The 21345-nt window shown below is 43.5% G+C and overlaps 1 protein-coding gene and 1 long non-coding RNA gene across 2 annotated transcripts in view; both read left to right on the top strand.

The window, feature by feature from the left end:
- DRAM1 (DNA damage regulated autophagy modulator 1) overlaps window positions 1-11480 on the top strand; it is a 33911-nt gene extending 22431 nt beyond the window's left edge. The window contains exons 4-7 of the mRNA XM_043881945.1: window positions 1814-1991; window positions 5867-5925; window positions 8880-8972; window positions 9567-11480. Of these exons, the coding sequence (XP_043737880.1) occupies window positions 1814-1991; window positions 5867-5925; window positions 8880-8972; window positions 9567-9611 (375 nt within the window). The 3' untranslated portion in view covers window positions 9612-11480. The remainder of the gene's footprint in view (window positions 1-1813; window positions 1992-5866; window positions 5926-8879; window positions 8973-9566) is intronic.
- A 2028-nt stretch (window positions 11481-13508) lies between these two features.
- On the top strand, window positions 13509-21137 carry LOC122680232. The gene is made up of 3 exons (XR_006336662.1): window positions 13509-13766; window positions 16423-16714; window positions 20940-21137. It is a non-coding gene; the product is annotated as an uncharacterized LOC122680232 (long non-coding RNA).
- Window positions 21138-21345: the final 208 nt, after the last annotated feature.

The following is a 21345-nucleotide window of genomic DNA, read 5'->3' as shown; positions in this document are numbered from 1 at the left end:
ACTTGTATAATTCTAATAACGACCTCAGAAGACAGTTAGTAGTTTGTCAATGGAGACATGGAGACACAGAGAGGTTAACAGTCTCCCAAAATCTCATGAATCATGAAAGGCAGAGGTCACCTTTGAATCGAAGCAGTCTGCCCAGAACCTCTAGGGAAGAGTTAATGTCAAGGCCAGAATGAGGCAAAGTCTGTGAGAAAAAAAGCATGTATACAATTCACAGCTCTAGTGTCAGAAAGCACGATGGAAAAGACATTTTTTTAATGGAAAGGTGATGAACTGGAAAGTTATAATTTGTTTGGTGGAGTGTGGTGTGAATTGTTCAGTGGGGGACAGTATGTCCTGTGTGATATCCCGCCAGGCCATTCTCACACTAACGCAACATCACAAGTGATGCGGGTGTCTATGTTTAAACCATAAAGGGCAGACTTTAGGAAGAAGACTTAGGTGGTTAGATAATTACACTTTTGGTTCCCTCTAAGGCTTCTGTGAAGTTATTATATCTTCATAAAGGCCAGAAATAGAATCTCTAACTTTTCCTGAGAGCAAAGTGTTTACTTTGTCATTGGGCCCATAAATATATCTTTACAACTTCCTTGTTTGATATCCTGTAATTCATTTTCGGCCTGCTGTGAGCAAACCAACATGAGCAGTTATCTCAAGATTTAGAGATGTGAGGGCAAGTGAGCAAGTTGAGTGGTGGTTTTTCCTGAGTGGGAGGAAACCTCATTTATCAGAATCTCACAGCCAGCTTTCTCTCCTGCGGGTGACGGATGGCTGTATTTTGGTGTGTTCTCACCAAGCAACCTCTGTCGATGCTTTTGTGTCCCTCACAAAGTCTCCTTTTTGGAAAAGTCGTTTCCCGAGGTTGAATCCTGTCCATAGTCCAGTTTTCTCTAGTGTTACTATTAGGTTGTCCAAAATGTTCATTTGGGTTTTTCCGTACGGTCTTACGGAAGAAACTATGAATTTTTTGGTCAACTCAATATCTTTTAAATTAATAAGAGAGTTTCAAAAAAAAAAAAAAAGGTTTTCCTCTTAACCTCTATGCAAAATTCATGTCTGATCTGAGTCATTTCCCTTCTGAAAGGCATCTTGGATGAGAGAATATGTATTCCACCATGAAAAAGGCGCACTGGAAATACAGCTCCTGCTAAATTGAGGGCCTTTGGACCTGACTTCATCAGGGTTAATGTGGGTCTCTTGGAGTTTGCAGAAGAAGATGCAAAAGGATGTGTTGAATTGGCCAGGGTTGAGGAAGCAAATTTCCTGATAGTGCTAGTTAGAGGGGTGGGGTGGCCGTGGAAAACAAAGTATGTAAATTCCGGATTTGATTTGCTTACCAGCATGAAAAGAAAATGGACAGTGGAAAGTACCAGGATTCTCAGAAGATGCTTCCTAAAATAACCTCAGGGCCTTCGCAGTAGATGCTTCATCTTTTATTTGTCTTTCCCTTATCAGTTGTGCCTAAGATTCAAGGGGTGAAAAGAATATGTTTTTCTTATTTCTTTTATTTATGTTTTTTGTTTAATATGGGCTTTCACACCCCCCTGCCCAGTTTTATTAAGATACTGTTGCTGAACCAGGCCCATTTTGCCCAACTCGCAGCAAGCCAAGGGTATGCTGTGGAATAACCAAGTTGCTGGCATTTTACTTCAATGCTGGAAAGGCCTTGGTCATCTTCTGTAAGCCGCTGCCTTTTCCCAAGACGGGGTGGGTGCCTTTGTGATGCCTGGTGGGACGAGAAGCCCAGAGTGTGCGACTCTGGATGTGCGTGGAGTTAGTAACAGCACGTGTGTGACGCTCTCTCTAGGAGCTGGCCGTCCCCGTGGTCCACGACGGCGGTGCCCTTCTGGCGTTTGTCTGCGGCGTCGTGTACACACTCCTGCAATCCGTCATCTCCTACAAGTCCTGTCCCCAGTGGAACAGCCTTTCCACGTGCCACGTGCGAATGGCCATCTCTGCTGTGTCCTGCGCGGCGGTCATCCCCAGTATCCTTTGAGCGTTTGTCAGAGTCCGCGCGGCCCGACGCCCCCTTCACCTCACTCCTGTTCCCCCAAAATGGAGACAGCGAAGGCTGACGGCCAGGTGTCAGCAGGCTTCAGAAGAACGACTGGGCAAATCACAAGGAAAATAGCTCAACCTTGTCTGGTTAAATCAAAAGAATCTTTGGGGAAAAGAATGGTGTGAAACGAAAATGGAAAAAAAGTGTCAGAGCACTTCAGTCTCTGTTTACTTTCCTTCACCAGGGTCTGTTTCATGAGCCATGTGAAAATATGTATTTTTCTTTGTAGTGGTTGGCTAAAGACATCAAATATTGATATTGTACTTAAAGTAATAGCCCAGTGGATTCCCAAGAAGCCAGACTGTGATTAGAGGGTTTGATTTACTTGTCTGCAATAAGAGGTTTTAAAAAGCTCTATACTATTTATTTCTAAGTCATTTAAAACACATTTAGCCTTATCTTTTCACCACTGATTTCATTTTCAAAATGAACTTTTTTCTATGTCAACAATGTGAAAGGAAAATATAAATTTATCATACTTATGTATTCTGACTTAGAAGAAAAGAAAAACCAACCCTTCTTTTTTGTTGTTCTCTTTCTCATTCTTTCTTTTCCTTTTTTCTTTCCCCCAAGAGGTATTTGACAAAATAAAACTGGTCTTTCAGGGAAAAGATGCAGGAAATTGAAAATTTCCCATTTCTCAAAATATCATCTGCAGTCATATTGAATACTGAAGAGTCATTAAAAACTGATGATTGCTGTCAGATTATTGGAAAGCAGCAGCTATTTTATTAGCACTGGTTTTGTTCATCTGGGTTGGGTTGTGGTATGTGGTGGACAAGCTTGAGTAAAAAAAGCATGGCGTCCTCATGTGCTTTTAAGTATTAAGCCTTGCATTTCTCTTTCAAAATGGAAGCTATACAAAATGTGAAGTCTAAGGATTGTTTGGGATTTTGTTTTTGTCATTTAGGGAAGGAAATATTTAATTATAAAAATTTCTAAGCACAGAGGAACGAAATCCTAGTATTGAGAAATTTAACAAATTATAACTTTGGTTCCTAAGTTAGTTCCTTCTCTGTTTCCTTATCCTATTTATGTATCGAAGACATTCATGCTTTCTCTTGACACCTATCTCCTCAAAACTTCTAAGTTGTATTAGTTGTCAGATTTATAAAACCATTTGTAAAGTTAAAAACAAAATTTCTCTATGCAGGAAAGCTTTCCTTGCTTCCAACTTTGGAGACAGATCTCTAGGTATTAAAATGAAAGAGTTTTAATAGAATTAGCATTTCAGGCCAGAGTTTTACATACTAATAGTTCCCATTTCTAGAAGTTCCTAGGAGCCATGCTGAGGGGTGGAATCCCCGAACAGAAGCAGGTTGATCCAATTAATTTGAACAAATGCACCCATATGAAAAAAGTCTGTCGTCTTAAACATTAGCATCATGGATTTATATTTCCTTACAAAGCTTTTCAAGCATCTTTTAAATGTCCTGTATTAGTTTCATGAAACAGCCTCATTTGACCCCTGAAGAAACCGAGGCCTGGGGTCATGCTTCTAAGCCCGTCCCGGTAAATTGTCCATCTTGCATCCAGCTTCTGCAGCTTTCAGAAGGCTTCACAAAATCATTAATGATGCAAAGGCCAGGTTCCTTTTCTTGAGACATGTAATCTGAGGCTGCCTGTTTCTCCAACCTCAGTTTTACACTTTCTCCCCTTGTGTGTGGCTCTTCGCTGTTGTCTGCGTCTGCTGATGCCCTTCTCTTACCTAGATAACCTTCTCCACCTTGTCTTTCTAGAACTGAGCTGTCTGGCCAGCACAGTCGCCGCTGGCCACACGGGGCTGGGGAGCACATGAAGCGTGGGTAGTCTGTGCAGAGGTGGGCCGTAAGTGTGAAACACCAGATGTCAGAGACTTAATGAGAAAAAATGTAAACCATCTCATTAATAATTCTTTGTAGTATCACATGTTGAAATGAGAACATGTTTGGTATATTGGGTTAAGTAAGCTATGTTAAGATTAATTTCATTAGGTCCTTGTTTGTTTTTGCCAGTATGGTTGCTGTAATGGAAAACTTGCAGTTATAGGCCTGAGTTTCTGTGGGATAATGCTATTTATTCTAGCTCACGTGCTGTGTGCTCAGTCCTGTCGGACTCTTGTGACCCTGTGGACTGTGGCCTGCCAGGCTCCTCTGTCCATAGGATTTCCCAGGCAAGAATACTGGAGTGAGTAGCCATTTCCTCCTCCAGGCTGTCTTCCCAACCCAGGGATCGAACCTGCGTCTCCTGTATTGGCAGGTGGGTTTTTTACCACTTGAGCCACCTGGGAAGCTGTCCTAGAGAGCTCCTCAAACCTCACAACTTATTATTGTTGTTGTTTTTGGCGGTGCTGCCTTCACCAGCCAGATATCTAATCTTCCCTCTGAGTCATCACTGCACTCTATTCTTTTCTCCCGGGGTCCATCAAGGCTGTGATGTTTCTGGGAACTGAGACCAGCTCTGTTTTGCCAGAGTTTTCTCCACCTCTCCACCTTCTCCCCAGCATGGTACTTGATGGGACTAAAGGTGAGGTAAAGAATTAAGTGAAAGAATTCAGAGAATTAAGCTATTAGAAACAGAAGGATGGTCATGACATGATCAGGGGACCTTCGACGCTCTCTACTTTTACTTTGAGAAACTGAGAAGTGTTAAGAATGGCAAAACATGGGAGGTGGGGAAGGGCAGGGAGAGAGAATGCTGACTCTAAATTCAGAGGAGGTGCTCAGCTTGGCATTAATTGACGCAACACTTGGAATTCTTAACTCTTTGCAAAAGCTTTTTCATTAAAGAGCATCCCCATTACTTCTCTAGCTTTCTTTTGTCTTCCAAGTTCAATCAAAATGGTTGCAACCATCTTTGTGCAGACATTTTTGTCCACCTTGCTCTGTAGCCTCAGTTTCTGGGTTTATTAGACTGACCTCTCAGGGTTTGTCTTTCATCCCTAGGTCAGATGTAGGATGTCAGGTGTAGGACATATCTCTTTGATTTGTAAACCCTTTGGGCCAAGGACTAGGGGCTTCCCAGGTGGCGCTTGTGGTAAAAAAATCCACCTGCAATGAAGGAGACTAGAGTTTGATCCCTGGGTCAGGAAGAACCCCTGGAGCGGGGGTTATGGCAACCCACTCCAGTATTCTTGCCTGGAGAATTCCATGAACAGAGAAGCCTGGTGGGCTACAGTCTATAGGGTCACGCAGAGTCGGATACGACTGAATCGACTTAGCACACGTGCTCGCACGGGCCAGGGGTTAAGGGCTCTACTCATAGCCAGTTACTCAGTGGATGAAGTCTGTTTTGTTTTGTTTTTTTTAAACAATAATACCTTAACTTGCTGAAGCTTATTTTTGTATATGAGCCTTGGTACTTTGTAATGATTTGGTACTTTGAAATGTTAATTTTTCCTTGAAGCTATTGCCTTGAACATAATATTTTAAGGAAGAATTTTAGTTGACATTTTAATTTAGGGAAAATAGTATTTTAGGGAAAGAGTACTCCAAAATCCCCCATATTAGACTGCCGTGTCAGTCATTTTGAGCAAATTTAAACAACAGGGTCAAGCAAAATGTAGCCACAGATTAAAAATCTTCTATACATAACTGCCAAAGTGTTGCTAAGGAAGGACTATTTCCATGTTGTATTTAAACTTCTGTCCTAATCAGACTTAAGGTTTGAGATGGTAAGAAGCTGATATAACTGGTTTGATTGTAAATATGTTGGTACTAGCATTTGAACACTGTGTAATGGTTGTATTATTAGAAGAATAATCTAGTCTTTAACACTAAAGGACCTAGTCTGCAGTTGCCTTAACCAATTCCCCCTTTTTAGTGATTGCCTGCGCTTCACTAATTTCTATAACCAAGCTGGAGTGGAATCCGAAAGAAAAGGTAAAATTTAAGTTGTTTTAAATGTGACTGTCAAACCTGGTTTTCCTGCATTTTCAAAATTATTTTAAAAAATTTGAATTTCTAATTCTGTGTTAGACCTTTCAACCATTGAGGCTTAGTGAAAGAAGTGAGATGGAAGGGCAGGGAAATGATGTCAGTGAAGGTGTGTGGGGGTCAGAGGAAGCAGACATGCAAAGCAGACGGGGCATCTGCTTAGTAGTTTGTGCACGTCTTTAAGGGGTGGGCAGAGAAGGCTCACGCTTGATGTAGGTGATCAGAATAAGCCTTTGAAGGCTTTTGAACAGGAAAGTAAATGAAAAGAATATTATTGGATGAGTATCATTAGTCAGAAGCAACCCCTGGGATGGATTGAAGAGGAGAGAGCCCAGAGGTAGAATGGCAGGAAGAAGGTAGTTCCACTAGATTAGATTTCAAATCAGGATTCACCTACATTGGAATTAGTAGCAGGAGAATGGAAGGAAATGAAGTGAAATGACTTTGAAGCTTTTGTCTTGGGTGAACTGAAGAACGTGTTCTCATGAACAGATTCGGTTCCTAACAGGAATTAATGATTCCATGGGGGGAAATGGATGGGTTTGGTTTTAGAATAGCTGAATCTGAAGCTGCAGTGAAACAGCGAGGAGAAATGTCCAGTTAGCGGGGACAGAGCCGTCAGAGCATGGGGTGGAGTGACAGGTAATTTCCAGACCAAACGTGGGAACAGGAGAAATCAGATGTTTTGAACTGAGATCAGCTCATGCCCTTAGTTAACCTACAGAGAGATGGGAGTTACTGAGGAGCAGAAGTTTTTTCCCAAGACAGAGGTGGAGTTACTGCTGCTTCTCGAAAAGCAGTTTCAAGGACTTCTCTGGTGGTCTATTGGTTAGGACTCTGTGCTTCCACTCCCGGGGGGCACGGATTTGATCCCTGGTTGGGGTCTAAGGAAGGATTTTCCACCATTACAAAGGATTCTGGCAGGTGATGGAACCCGGCAGGAGGCAAGAGAGAGAGTGAAGATGGTGAGGACCAGCCAGGCAGAAATTAGGAGGAAGACGTTCTTCCTGAAAAGGAGAGGTCACAGCAGAATAGCCTCGGGTGTATTTTACTTTTTAACCACTGGGGGGAGTCCTTCCACCACAAATCAAATGAAACAAGTCTGCTGCTGGGAAAGATTAAATAATCCCCCGACAGTTAAAAACCCCCTTTTTTCCCCCATTCATTTTCTGTCTTAAAAATGTGGAAAGTATCTGATTTTTCTGTTCACTCCAAAAATTGCTATCCCACTCATATTGCCTTCTGTTCCCAATATCCACAAATGCAAAGAAAATCCTTTACATCAATTCACGGACTAGAATGTAGTGCCCGAGTCTGGACCCCCGCTTCAGTGCCCTGTCATTAACGTCATGCTACAGATATCCTCCCCTCCCCCCAGATTCTGCTTCTGTTTGGATAAGCCATCTTCACTGTCCAGGGATGACGTGAGATGGGGTCAATGTTGTAGTGCCTGTCACCTTCGAAAAGGACGTGGCCCTGGTTCTTGACCGCCCAATATAGCTGGTCACGTGCTCCCCGGGGGCCTGGGGGCCTGGGTGAGAACAGCGGGTGGATGCAGCCCTCTGTGGGGAGGGGGGAGCAGTGGTATCAAGTTTGATGCACCTTGGTGAGATCTTTGTGGTGGAGCGAAGAAAAGAACCCGCCTGTGATCTAGCACATTTGTTTGTTCACCTTTGTAACGGACAGCAGAGCAGACTGAAGCAGGAAGAAAATACGGGTTATGATCTGAAATCAGAGGGCTGCAACTGATGACAGCCCACAGGCTAGTTTGGCATGTGGGCTGAAATCAGAATGTGGACAAGCATTTTTGACTTGGACTCTAGAAGTATTTAAAAAGGTTTCTGTTTATCATTTTTTAAAAGATTTTTTTTATGTGAACCATTTTTTATAGAGTCTCATTGAATTTGTTACACTATCACTTCTGGATTTTTTTTTTTTTTTAAGGTTTTGAGTGTTTTGGCCCTGAGACCTGTGGGATCTTAACACCCCCTGCATTGGGATTTTAACCACAGAACTACCAGGGAGGTCCCGAAAAATGCTTCTAAAGTGGTTTCCAGCACTTAACAAATCAGGGAAGATATCTTTCTCTCTGTCTCTGACACACGCCGTGGACTTTTTTTTTTTTTTATCTCAAAGTAACACTGGGGTCGTATTTTCACATCTGGCAAGAATGGAACAGAACAGATGAGGCATGGGCTCCCCATTGTCCCTGTCTTTTTGCAACCATCAGTTTCATTTCTTTTTCCTGGCCTCCAGAGGTAGCCAACTTTGGAACCCCGGCTGAAGCCCTTCTGGTTCATGCCTTCCACCTTCTCATTCCTGTCCCCAAGAAGAGAAGTCTCAATGTTAGCCTTCGCCCTGTAGCTGTGCTAACCTTATAACGCCAAGCGGGCCTGTTGTCTGAACTGACGTTTTCTGTAGCAACAGAGAAACACAGAAGCCAGTCTCCTTTAGATGCACACCAGATCTTAGGAGTAACCACACAGATGCTAGATAGGTGTTTTTCAAGCCTGCCTTTCAACTTTGGGGTTCCCAGTGGTGGGAGAACCCGTCATGCTTTGTATGGAGAGTTCTTTCTTCTACTGAGTCCACATTTGCTCCCCACTCTCGGCCATTTTGTGGTCCTTCTGCCTGTTGAAATTCCACAGACAAGTTGTAAAGCCAGAGTGTGTAAGAACCAGGGAAAACGTTGGGGTTATGGTGTTCACGTTCTCGCTGGGCAGCTGCACCGATGCACAGCCTTGCGGCCTTGCTCACCGTGTGTCCTCCGGGGGTTGGTTTATGCTCAGTGGGCAGCTTCTTCCTCTGGCCCGCCCTGCCCATTGTTATGTCAGCATGTCCACCCAGGTGAATGCATGTGGGCTCAATTCTGTTTCTTTTGTTGTTGTTGTTGCTCTTAGGATTATGTATATCACGTGGTGAGTGCGATCTGTGAATGGACAGTGGCCTTTGGTTTTATTTTCTACTTTCTAACGTTCATCCACGATTTCCAGGTTGGTATTTATCCATTCACATGTTATAAGTTACTGGTGACGAGGGTTAGTAGGAAGTCATAGAACATTTCTTGCATTAAAGAAACATAAGAGCATTAGCTTTCTTTTTTACCCTTATGTGTTTGGGAAAAAAAAAAATTTGCAAGTATTGTGCAACTTAGTGTATTCCCAAAGGAAAGCATCTTGAATAGTTCTCCCAAACAAGGAAATATTCATCTGTCCCCTGCCATTTGATGCTTATGGTCATAGATCCTGGGTATTTACTTTGTGAGGAGGTCTCACTTACAAGTTCCAAATAACAGGAAATATGTCTTTTCTTAAAAATAAAAGTGTGTTGTTGAAAAATGTTCTGAAGGCGGAGAGAAGGTGGGACCTTGTCAGATTTGGCAACAGGGAAAGTCCTGCATCTTGAAACAAGTGAATTATTAACTAAAAGGTTACAGAAAGCCAAGAAAATTCTTGAGGACCCAACTCAAGCTCACTACAAACCATAGTGAGATCATCTCTGAGGGGGTGCAAAACCCTTAGGAGTTTCAGAGCTGGCAGTGGTGTTGTTTACCTTCTTTTAAACCTTTTTTTTTTTTTTTTTAATAGAGTGTCACCTTAAGAATATCCACAGAAATCAATGGTGATGTTTGAAGAAGGAAGAACTCTATTTCACTCGGTGGAAGTGGCAGACAATTCCTGGAAGTGGTAGAGGACAGACAGGGTTTTAACGCTGCCCTGTGTGGGATTCATCTGCAGTACATCCAGGACTTGAATTTCTTTTAAGAATTCCCAATAGTTGTACTATTTCCAAAGGTATGTTTTCCTAGAGAATGTAGACCATTTATGACATTGTAGCAATGTTTTTATAACTTTCCAAGTAGACACTATTTTGTATTAACAAATTTCTGACAGGCAAAATAAGGTGTTCCAGCAAATGGAGACCTCTTATTTTTATACAAATTCTGTTTTTGTTAATTTGTCTCTGTGTGAATGATTTGTGGAGATACACTAACTGAGGAATTCATTCAAAAGTAAAATCAGGGGATGTTCTTTTTGAGATTTTATTTTTAGAGAATGCACTGTATAATTTTATATCTTATGAGCATTTCTAAATTTCAGTTTAAAATGATCATTAAGATTTAGTTAATAAACTAACACTAACTAAGAGACTGATTTTTAGATGAACCAAGCAAAAAGCTTCTATCGAAAGGCCTTAAGACCACTATGCACATTAACTCAGTGACCATGGAAGACCTCAGTTTTGACATTCCGTCCCCCGCCCGCTGGGCCTCCCTGCTCACAGAGACCCAGCTTTTACCCTTGCTGCTAACCGATGGCAGTCTGTAGTGATGTGTTCCAGGTGGGATGGATTCAGCCAGGCAAGTTAGAAATCAAATCCTTCTAACAACCAGCGTGAAATGGAGGTGAGCAATGAACAAGAAGAACTCACTGGATTCCAGAGTGATGAGGGGAGGGTGGGGAGTGTGTCTCAGGGAACATCCGAGGAATGCGGGATTATGGGAAGGAGACTTGCTCAATCCTAAACCTCCGCAGAAACCAACCTGCGAAAAGCATTACACATTCCACTTACAGAGCTGCCCTTTATTGTTACTGGCATAACTCGACAGGCTGTCTGACTCAGAAGCCGCACCACACATCTCGCATTCCTTTCTCGCCAGTCCACGGCCGGGAGTGCAGGTCTGAGAGGGGAGGGAGGGGAGCACGGTGCGGGATGGAGTTTCTTTGCTTCTCTTCTTCATCCTCACGGCTGGATGTCTGCACTTTATGAAATGTGAAGCCGCTCCTTTGCTCAGTAACAGCACATCATGAATGACGAGTGAAAAGCGAGTCTTTCCAGAGGAAGAAGTGGGTCTTGAGATGCGAAGGTTTAAAAGTGGAAGAGAAGGAGCTCACCTTTAGGGACCCTCCAAACCAGAAACCCACATCTGGCCAAGAGGGTCCAGACGTTGAGGGCTCATGCCAAGGGCAGAGCAGCTCACTTGGCCAGCCATGGAAGAAGGAGGCTCAGTAGTGGTCAGCCCCCTCTGCAAGGACAGACTCTATCCCCGCTGAGGGTTCGGTGAGACTGAGACCCACCTCTGGGTCAGGGGTGACTTGGAACTGAAATGCTGGTTACATCTGTGTTCTGCAGAGGAGGAAAGCCACTTACCTTTGCTGTGGAACCAGCAGTAGAATGAATCCAGGGTTGGGTCTCCTTGGAACAGACTGTTGTTATCAGCCCTTCTTGACACATTCATTGTCATCCTTCATTTCTGTGTCTCTCTGCATGATTTAGATTGGGAGCTCCTTGAGGGCAGAAGTCTGTGCCTTAATCTTTGTTACTCCAGCATTTACCAGGCTGGCTCCTGGCACACAGTAGGTACTTAATAAATAAAAACTCAGTGAATGCATGAATAAGGGTGTGAGCAAGTGGAGACATGGCTGGTGGATATTTGTAGTACTGCTTAATGAGATTTTCTCTGGTTTAATGAGGTAATAAATAGTCTATGTCACCTTAAAGTATTGACTGTTTTGCTTTGTGTGCTGTAAATGTTTCAGTTGTTTGGGCGTCTCCACTCTATGACGACTCTCTTCATCCCGGACAGTTATCACAGAAATTGTTCCATGGGCTAGACCAAACGCTATACCTGGCTTAGCAAACCGAGAACGCCCAAACTCACTCCGGACAATCACGTTCTGCTGATTTCATGAAATCTCCAAAGCTGGCCTCCTCCATATTTTGGTATTATTTCTGATTTCCATGAACTTGCATTTCCTTGGACCTCATGGCTGAAAGAGTAAAATAAAATGAAATATTTCTTTATTTTAGTAATCTATGTCTCTGTTAAATGATAATATGTCAACTTGGTACTACTATGAAGTATATTTATTCAGGAAAGTACTCTAGCTCCACTTGGATTCTATAGAGGTAGAGTTTAAATCTTATTATTATTATTTAAAAAAAATTTTGGCCATACCATGCGGCATGTGGGATCTTAGTTCCCTGACCTGGGATTGAATACTTACCCACTGCATTGGAAAGTGGAATCTTAAACACTGGACCTCTGAGGAAGTCCCAAACCTTATGTTTTCTTGATTCATGGAGTTTTGCATGTGGGCAGGATGGCTCATCTTTGTAGAGATTTTTGAATAGTAGTATCAGAAGTTTGCACATAAATCCAACTCAATGTTGTTGAAAGAAAGAGAGGCATCTATTGATTCAAGTTATGAGAGGTCCTGAGGTGGAGCTGACTATAGGGATGGCTGGGTCAGAAGGTCACCAGGACTCCATCTATTCTCTCCTTCTCTCTGTTGACATCATTCTCAGGCAGGCTTTCCCCTTGATGGCCATGAGATGGCTTCTGGAAGCCCCAGGCTACAAACTGTCCAGTGGAATGAGAGGGCTTCCTAAAAGTTGTAACCAAAGCCCTCCAGTTGAAACTCACTTTCTCTGGGGATCGGGATGGGGAATAAGTGTAAATCTATGGCTGATTCATATCAATGTATGACAAAACCCACTGAAATGTTGTGAAGTAATTAGCCTCCAACTAATAAAAAAATTAAAAAAAAAAAAAAAAGAAACTCACTTTCTCTGATTGGCTGCCTTGGGTCACATGCCCATCCTGTCGCCCAGGGGAGTGCAGTGCTCTGATTGGTCAGACCGGTGTCACGTGTTCACCCCTGGAGGATGGAGGGGTCCACACCACCCAAACGCTGATGGTGCTGGAAAGTCGTTTCTCAGAAGAAAGGGCTGGGAAACGGGTCTTGCACCGACATAAGGCTCCAGATTCCACTATAGAATTCAGTCCTCCCTGACCCCAAAGGCCAGAAAAACCGGCCCAACCCGATTCAGAGTAAACCAAACTCTACCGGCTGCCAATCTTTTCAGGTTAACAAATAATAATAAATGTAAGGCATATAGGCAATCAGTTTGCCTTCAGTTAACTTCAAAGTCATGTTTATATGTTTTCAAAGTTCTTGTGTTCTTATTTAATCTCTGTGAGGTTAGTCAGACAGTTAATTGTCACATGTTTCAAATGAAGAAGCTAAGGCAAAAAAAAAAAAGAGAAGTTCAGTGACCTGTAAGGGGTTCTACTGCCACAGATTCCAGTCTGGGTCTCTTGTTTTCCTGATTAATAATCAAGTGCATCTCCTCTGCCCCCTAAACACTAACAGAGGATTCCACAGAAATTGCATTTCATAAACCAAATTAAGTGCATCAGTGTTGTGCTGTGTCTGGATTTCCTAACATCCCTTACATGTGGCCTGGTCCCATGTTCCCATTTTTCACTCAGCTGGAGACGCCCTGGTCTGGTATTTGGGGCCTGGAATGAGGAAGGGGCAGTGGGAGGAAGATAAGTGGTCTTCACTCTCTCCCACTGCCTGATTCTGGCAAGCCTGTAAGCCCAGCCGTCTCCCCACACACATACTCTTGGTCTGGCTCTGAATGCCCCGCATTCTCCAGGCCAGAATGTCATACATCTGCATCCTGTCTGTTGCACAAGAGAGCAAGCAACCGCAGCCTCAAGCCCTGGAGGAGAAGTTTCTGATGCTCCTGGGTCACCCCCAGCAGATCCATCTTCTAAAATGAAGGGCAGCAGGATGCCAAAGTCGCGTTGGGGGTGGTGGCAACCTACAGAATCGATGCTTGGAAAATGCTGACAGGGCTACCAGCCATCTGCCCTGTGGTTTGGGCCAGGGTGCCGTGAGATGATGCCTGGGAAACCTGCAGCCTAGGCAGTCCCTCAGTGATGCGCAAAGCCCTCCATCCCCGGAGCCGGCTCCACCTCTGGACTCTTCAGTTACGTGAGTCTTTCTTTAACTTTGGTAGACGCGGGCTGGATTTCTCATGCTTATTCCTAGAAGAGCCCCGATTTATACAAACACTCAAGAGTTCTAATATGCAGATATAGCAAACTATTGTTTCCTGGACTTACTGTGCTGGGGTGGAAAGATAATTTCTAGATAAGCGGCCATTCAGCCGTTCCTCACTCGCAGTCCTTCAACTCTGAATCATGTTTTCTTATTTTTAAAATTTTGAATCAGTCATATATTGATGCGATTCAAACATCAAAACAATATAAAAAGGTCCTCTGTGAAGAGCCTTTGTACTTACCTCTTCCCACACTTAATTCACCCCTCTTCTGGCAGATAGCCCCTTTCAATGAAAATACAAGCAGAAACATACCTTTAAAATGATTTCCCTTTTAATTTCTTTCCCAAATGTAGCATACCTTGCAAACAGTTTTGAGCCTGCCTTTTTTGACTAGGCGGTGTGTCTCAGAGATACGTCCTTACCAATACATAGCTTCTTCGTGTTTCTTTGTTCTGTTTTTTACCCCTGTATAGTATTCCATGTGCCATCCTTTATCTAACAAGTCCCCTGTTTGATGATCAGTCATGTGGTTTCCACACTTTGCAATTACAAGTGAATGACCTAGTACATACAGCATTTCACACGGTTGCAAGGACATCTGCAGGAGAAATCCTGTACGTGGGAATGGTGGCACCCATGGGAACTGCATCTGTGATTTGACAAATGCTGTCATCTTGCCTTTGGAGCCTCTTTAATTCAGCATTTTTGGTTGGAAAATCTTCCCAGCTATTTCGCCCTTTCATCCAAACTGGGGATACTGATGGTAAATTCACCTTTTCTGGGCAACTCATTCATTCATCACGTGGATTCTGCAGTACAGGGTATGGGGCAGAGACCAGCTGACTCTGTCACTGCTCTTCTACAAACCCCTCTTCCTTCCCCTTTTTATCTAAGCTCCCAAGGCAGAGAGGGCGAGGCTGTTTGCTCCCCTCTCTGCAAACAGAACCCCATCCCTGTCTTCTACCACCTCCTCTCTGGTGCCCGCTCTCCTCCTGTCCATGGTCAAGAGCATCTCCATCTCAGTTCAGTTCAGTCACTCAGTCATGCCTGACTCTGTGACCCCATGGACTACAGCACGCCAGGCCTCCCTGTCCATTACCAACTCCCGCAGCTTTCTCAAACTCAGGTCCATCAAGTCAGTGATGCCATCCAATCATCTCATCCTCTGTCGTCCCCTTTTCCTCCTGCCTTCAATATTTCCCAGTATCAGGGTCTTTTCAAATGAGTCACTTCTTCACATCAGATAGCCGAAGTATTGAAATTTCAGCTTCAGCATCAGTCCTTTCAATGAATATGCAGGACTGATTTCCTTTAGGATTGACTGGTTTGATTTCCTTGCAGTCCAAGGGACTCTCAAGAGTTTTCTCCAACACTACAGTTGAGAAGCATCAATTCTTTGGCACTCAGCTTTCTTTATGGTCCAACTCTCACATCCATACACGACTGCTGGAAAAACCATAGCTTTGACTAGATGGACCTTTGTTGGTAATGTCTCTGCTTTCTAATATGCTGTCTAGGTTGGTCATAGCTTTTCTCATTCTCTCTTGGGTTTTTCTTTGTGATCTTGCACTTCTGTCTCTGCCTCTTCTAATCTTGTTCATTTTCCATCCACTTTCTCTTTTGGGATCTCTTTGAAGGCCCGCCACTTCACCTACACTTCCTTACGGTCTGAGAACATTTTGCTTTTATAGACATCAGTCATCAATCACCATATTCCCTTTCCTCTTTCTGGCAAGCTGACTCATTACAGAACCCAGGGGAATTCACAGGCTTTTGGTCCTCCGTGACCTTACAGCTTGGTGGTCAGTGTGGAATGACCAGTGAGTGGGGAACAGGGGGCACAGCGAGAGAGAGATTCCAGCTTTGAGAAACATAACTTAGAAATAATGGGCTTAACCTATTATACAGAGTGAAGTAAGCCAGAAGGAAAAACACTGATACAGTATACTAACACATATATATGGAATTTAGAAAGGTGGTAACGATAATCCCACATGCGAGACAGCAAGAGACACAGATGTATAGAACAGTCTTTTGGACTCTGTGGGAGAGGGCAAGGGTGGGATGATTTGAGAGAATAGCATTGAAACATGGGTATTATCATATGTGAAACAGACCGCCAGTCCAGGTTTGATGCATGAGACAGGGTGCTCAGGGCTGGTGCACTGGGATGACCCAGAGGGATGGGATGGGGAGGGAGGTGGGAGGGGGTTCAGGATGGGGAACACATGTACACCCATGGCTGATTCATGTCAGTGTATGACAAAACCACTACAATATTGTAAAGTAACTAGCCTCCAATTAAAATAAATAAATTTATATTAAAAAAAGAGAAATAATAGGCTTTATAGATGGCCTACCTTGATACAGGCCCTTGATCCATCATTACACCATAACCCACAGCATCCATGAGGGTTCGCTCTGGGTGTGATGCACATTCCATGAGGTTTGACAAATGTGTAGTGAAACGTATCCACTATTGTAGCATCAGATCAAATACTTTCACTGTCCACAAAATCCTTTTTTCATTTTGAAAAGGACAAAATTGGATTTACCTATGGGGAGACAGTGTTCACTTTTTTTCAGTATTTTTCAGGTATCCAGGGACTTTTGCTTAACCACCAAGAACATGTTTTTACTTGCTTGCATTATTACTCATGTCCTGTTAATACTGACTGAGCATCCAACAACTGCAAAGACGATGTGAGAAGGCGATCATCTCATAATTAGCCCCATTTTACCACCAAGGAAATGAAGGTGCGTGCTGTGAGGTTTTCACCCGGCAGGTACCACCCTAGTGATGACGCTTCAAACCCAGGGATGTGACCCCAACAGTCAGCCTGCCCACCAGGACCGTGTAGTTATCATCTGTTCCCACGTGAGTATGAGTTAACTTATCAGCGTCTGTAGGATCACACCACACAAGGCCTTGAGGGGGTGAAATCCCTAACCTAGCGAGTTTAGAAAATGCAGTGCCTGTTTTGCTGCTTCAAAGGAGTGAATCCTGGTAGTGCTCTGTGCTGCCAAGACTGGCGGCTGGGCGGGGTGGCAGGGAGGGGCAGTGGGGGTACACAGAGGCAGGGCTGCGGTGCCCGCCGGTCTTCAGGGGGAGTTTGGGAGGAGCTCTCCCACGCCATGCACGGCCGCTGGGCAGTGACGAAAACCGCTAAGGAGTCCATGGGGCCGCGGGGCTGCAGGCTAGGGGTAACTCTTAGTATGCCAAGGCTCCGGTGGCTGTGAGGGTGGTTTCCTAGGTCTCTGAGCTCTTGGTATCTCTTGCTTCTGGTTGGTGCATTAAGACAGGCTTGGGGCTAGAAACATCTGCTCTCTACGAGCCAAGGATGCAGTCATAGTAGGGAGAAGAGGAGAGACCACTTAGGCTGCCCCCAACTGGGTAACAGAAGTCCTCACATGTGGCAGACCAGTGGGCTTGGCATTCGACCTCCGGCAGGCGACGTGGATGTAGGATGTAGAGTTCTCAGAGCCTCTAGCAGCAGCAGAAGGGTCTCAGGGCTTGGAGTCCTGGGTTCCAGCTCTCTTACTTATCAGGCTAATATTAGCACAAGTGATAGGAATGCCTGGAAGACAAAATTCACCTTCCAGAACAACCCTATTGCTCAGGGTCAGACCAGAGAAGCAAGTTTCGGGTACCACTCAAGATATCTGATTTAGGGCGAAGAGTGATGTAGTTAGGGTTGGCCAGCGATCTGACAGCTGCTAACATAACCTTTAACACGTGTATTAAAATGAATACTGAACTTAGTTCAGTCTGTCATTTCCTCTTAATACTTGAAAAGCCACAGTTTTGTTTGAAAGTTCCCCCCAAAGGCTCTAGCTAGTGAATTTATTCTTCTGCTTGACTGCACTTGGAACTCTGAAGTCAGAGCCACCTTGAAACTGAAACCGGGAAAATCCCTGGTCTCTCTGGCCAGGAGAAGAAGCAAAGGTATATTCTGAAGTTTATTAAATAATTACCCAGTTGTTGACATGTTGTAGGAGGAAGAAAGAGCTGAGGTGCTGGCAAGTAGGAATAGAGATTAGTTAGGATTTTGGGTCACGGGGCTTATAAAGGTGGTAGAACATTCCGGTGTTCCCTGACCTTTGGCTCAAACCAGGGCACGTCTTCTTGTGAGTAGACTCGATTCACCAGGCCATGGCGTGCAATGCCGTTATTTTGACTGTCTGAACGACCATGGCCAGCTTGGATCCAGTTAATGCTGAAGATACTCAAAAGTCTTTAGCTGTTGGGAGCAGATGTGGCAGTGACTTGAAAGGAATAAAATAAGTGAGAAACAAAAGTTGGAATTGGGCATTTCGAATTCCATCTGCAGTCAGTGTGAATGGCAGATGAGGGCAGGTTTCCTAATGAACGGTCCTGAGACTAATTAGCTTCCGAGGTTCAGAGTAGAAGGATAACCCTTTCCCTCAGAATTCCCCAGACTTCAGCCATTTCTGTGTCTCCTTTGCGATTTTTGTGATGCTCTTAGTGCGATTTACTGAATACTTGTCATTGACTTAACTATGTTTTATTTTTATTTTTTTGATTGAAGCACAGTTGTTTACAACGTTGTGCCAATCTCTGCTGTACAGAAAGTGACTTATTTTTACACATACATATATATTCTTTTTTAAAAATACTCTTTTCCATTATGGTTTAATCCCAGGAGACTCAATATATTTCCCTGTGCTATGCAGTGGTACCTTGTTGTTTATCCATTCAAAAATGTAATATTTTGCATCTACCACCCCCAAATTCCCAGTCTATCCCTTTCCCTTTATCCCTCTGCAACCATAAGTCTAATCTCTATGTTTGCGAGTCTGTTTTGTAACAGACTCTATGTTTTGTGAGTCATTTGTGTCATATAAGTGATTTCATATGGTGTTTGTCTTTCTCTTTCTGACTTACTTCACTTAATATGGTAATCTCTAGTTGCATACATGTTGCTGCAAATGGCGTTGTATGTTAGTCACTCAGTTGTGTCCGACTCTTTGTGACCCCATGGACTGTAGCCCGTCATGCTCCTCCATCCATGGGGATTCTCCAGGCAAGAATACTGAGTGGGTTGCCATTTCCTTCTTCAGCAAATGGTATTATGTTGTTCTTTTTAATGGCTGAGTAGTATTCTATTGCATACATGTATCACATCTTTATCCATTCATCTGCTGATGAACATTTAGATTGCTTACATATCTTGGCTATTGTGAACAATGCTGCTATGAACATAGGGGTGCATATATCTTTTTAAATTATAACTTTGTGTGGGTATTTCCCAGGCGTGGGATTGCTAGATCTTCTGGTAATTCTATTTTTAGTTTTCTAAGGAACCTCCATACTGTTCCATAGAGACTTGAACTAATTTACATTCCCACCAACAGTGTAGGAGGGTTCCCTTTCCCCACACCCAGTTTAGCACTTGTTAACTTAACTATTTTTATTTTAAAGAGAAACAACTTCTCCCACAGCTTTTTCTGGACTGCCTGGTTGGTAAATGGTATTACCATTCACTGGGTCGCTCAAGGTAGAGACACTCTGCTCCTCACCCCCACCTCATGTTCTGTTAACTTCATCTCCTATGTACAGGGTTAAAAGATAATTATCATCCAAACCAGGGCATTCTGTAAATAAAAGTGACATTTTTAATAAGTGTGCCAGGAATAAACTGGGTCTGTGGGAAGCAAATGGGGACTGTGTCGTTAATCATCTCTATGGCCATGAATCCTCTTCCTCCTTCCCATTCCCACCATCACTATCTTAGTGCAGGCCTTCATAATTATTTGCTTGGACTAGTGCAATAGCTCACTATGGTTTCCTTGATTTCATTCTTGGTTCTTTCCAACACATGTTACACACCGCACATACATACATATGTGTTATATCAGCCTCTTAAAATCCTTCAGTAACTCCCCATAGCTTCAGGATAAATTTCAAATTCCTTAGTATGGTTTACCAGGCTCTTCACAGATCTGGTTCTTTTTTATCATTCCAACCTGTGAGCTCATTTATTTATTCATTCATTCAACATTTATTGAGAGTTATTCTGGGTTGGCACCATGCTAAGTTCTGGATATAACAATAAAGGAGATGGCTTTCTGCCCTCAAGGTATTTATAGTGGAGAGGAGAAACAGCCAAAGAAACACTAAAGAAGGAAGAATGCGCAGTGGTGAAGTGCTACCCTTTCTGACCCCGCTGCTCAAGGGACCGGGAAGCTTGACAGAAATGCAGAGTCCTAGGGCCCCAACTCAGACTCATTAAATCCAAATCTGCGTTTTGATAAGACGTGTAGGTGATTGGAGTTAACACTAGTTTGCAAATCTGGGTCTGTGGGACCATGCTAGTTGAAGAGCTTGGTTTGGGTCCTCAGAGAGGGTCATGCCCAGAAGGAGACTTGAAGGAGGAGACAGTTTGCTCAGTGGAGGCGAGGAGGGAAAAGGGATTCACCTGTGCTGTGGCACCGAGGCAAGAGAACATCAGCTGTTTGGTGGGAATTGGGCTTTCCTGGTGGTTCAGATGGTAAAGAATTCACCTGCAGTGTAGGAGACCTGGGTTCGATCCCCAGGTCAAGAAGATCCCCTGGAGAAGGAAGGAAATGGCTACCCACTCCAGCATTCTTGCCTGGAGAATTCCATGGACAGAGGAGCCTGGAGGGCTACAATACATGGGACTCCAAAGAGTTGGCCATGACTGAGTGACTAAGACTTTCACTTCACACATTGTTCAGTATTTAGATTTGAGGTGGGAGCCTCATCTAACTCAGAAATACCCTTATTCAAGGGAGAAATTTGATCAATTTCAGCATCTCCATTTTTTCTTTGGGCCTATCTGGAAACCGTGATTTAGAATGTATACACTCATTCATAGAGACAAACAACAGAATAGAAGTGACTAGGAGCTCAGAGCGGGGCGGGTCGGGGGTGCGGGGAGAGGAGAATGGGGAATTATTGTTTAATGGGTACAGAGTTTCTGTTTGGGATGATGAAAAAGTTCTGGAAATGGATTGTGGTGATGGCTACATAACATTGTGAATATACTTAATACCACTAAAACTGTATGCTTCAAAATGGTGAAAGTGGCAGTTTTTAAGTTGTGTATATTTTATTGCAGTTAAAAAAAAGAATCAGTACTTTGGAGTCAAAGATTTGATTTTCAAGTTCCTGCTTTGACACCCCAGCAAGTCAGGTAACTTCTTGGAACCTCAGTCTCTTCACCTGTAAAATGGGAATAACGATATTACCTGCCTCATAGACTTGTCATGAAGATTCACTGAAGCAAAGCCCATAAGGTATTGGGGAGCATGTTGGGTTTTCCTTATGCCCATTAATGACATTTGCCAAGTATGTTCTTTTGTTTATCAAAAAATTTTTTTAAAATTTTGACTGTGTTGGGTTTTTGTTGCAACTCTCAGCCTCTAAGAGCAGGTGGGCTCAGTAGTTGCTCAGTAGTTTGAGGACTTAGTTGCCTCATGGCATATGGGATCCTAGTTCCCTGACCAGGGATCGAACTGTGTCCT

The sequence above is a fragment of the Cervus elaphus genome, chromosome 22, assembly GCF_910594005.1.
Source record: "Cervus elaphus chromosome 22, mCerEla1.1, whole genome shotgun sequence".
NCBI classification, from domain to species: domain Eukaryota; kingdom Metazoa; phylum Chordata; class Mammalia; order Artiodactyla; family Cervidae; genus Cervus; species Cervus elaphus.
This window is presented reverse-complemented; position numbering and strand designations above follow the sequence as displayed.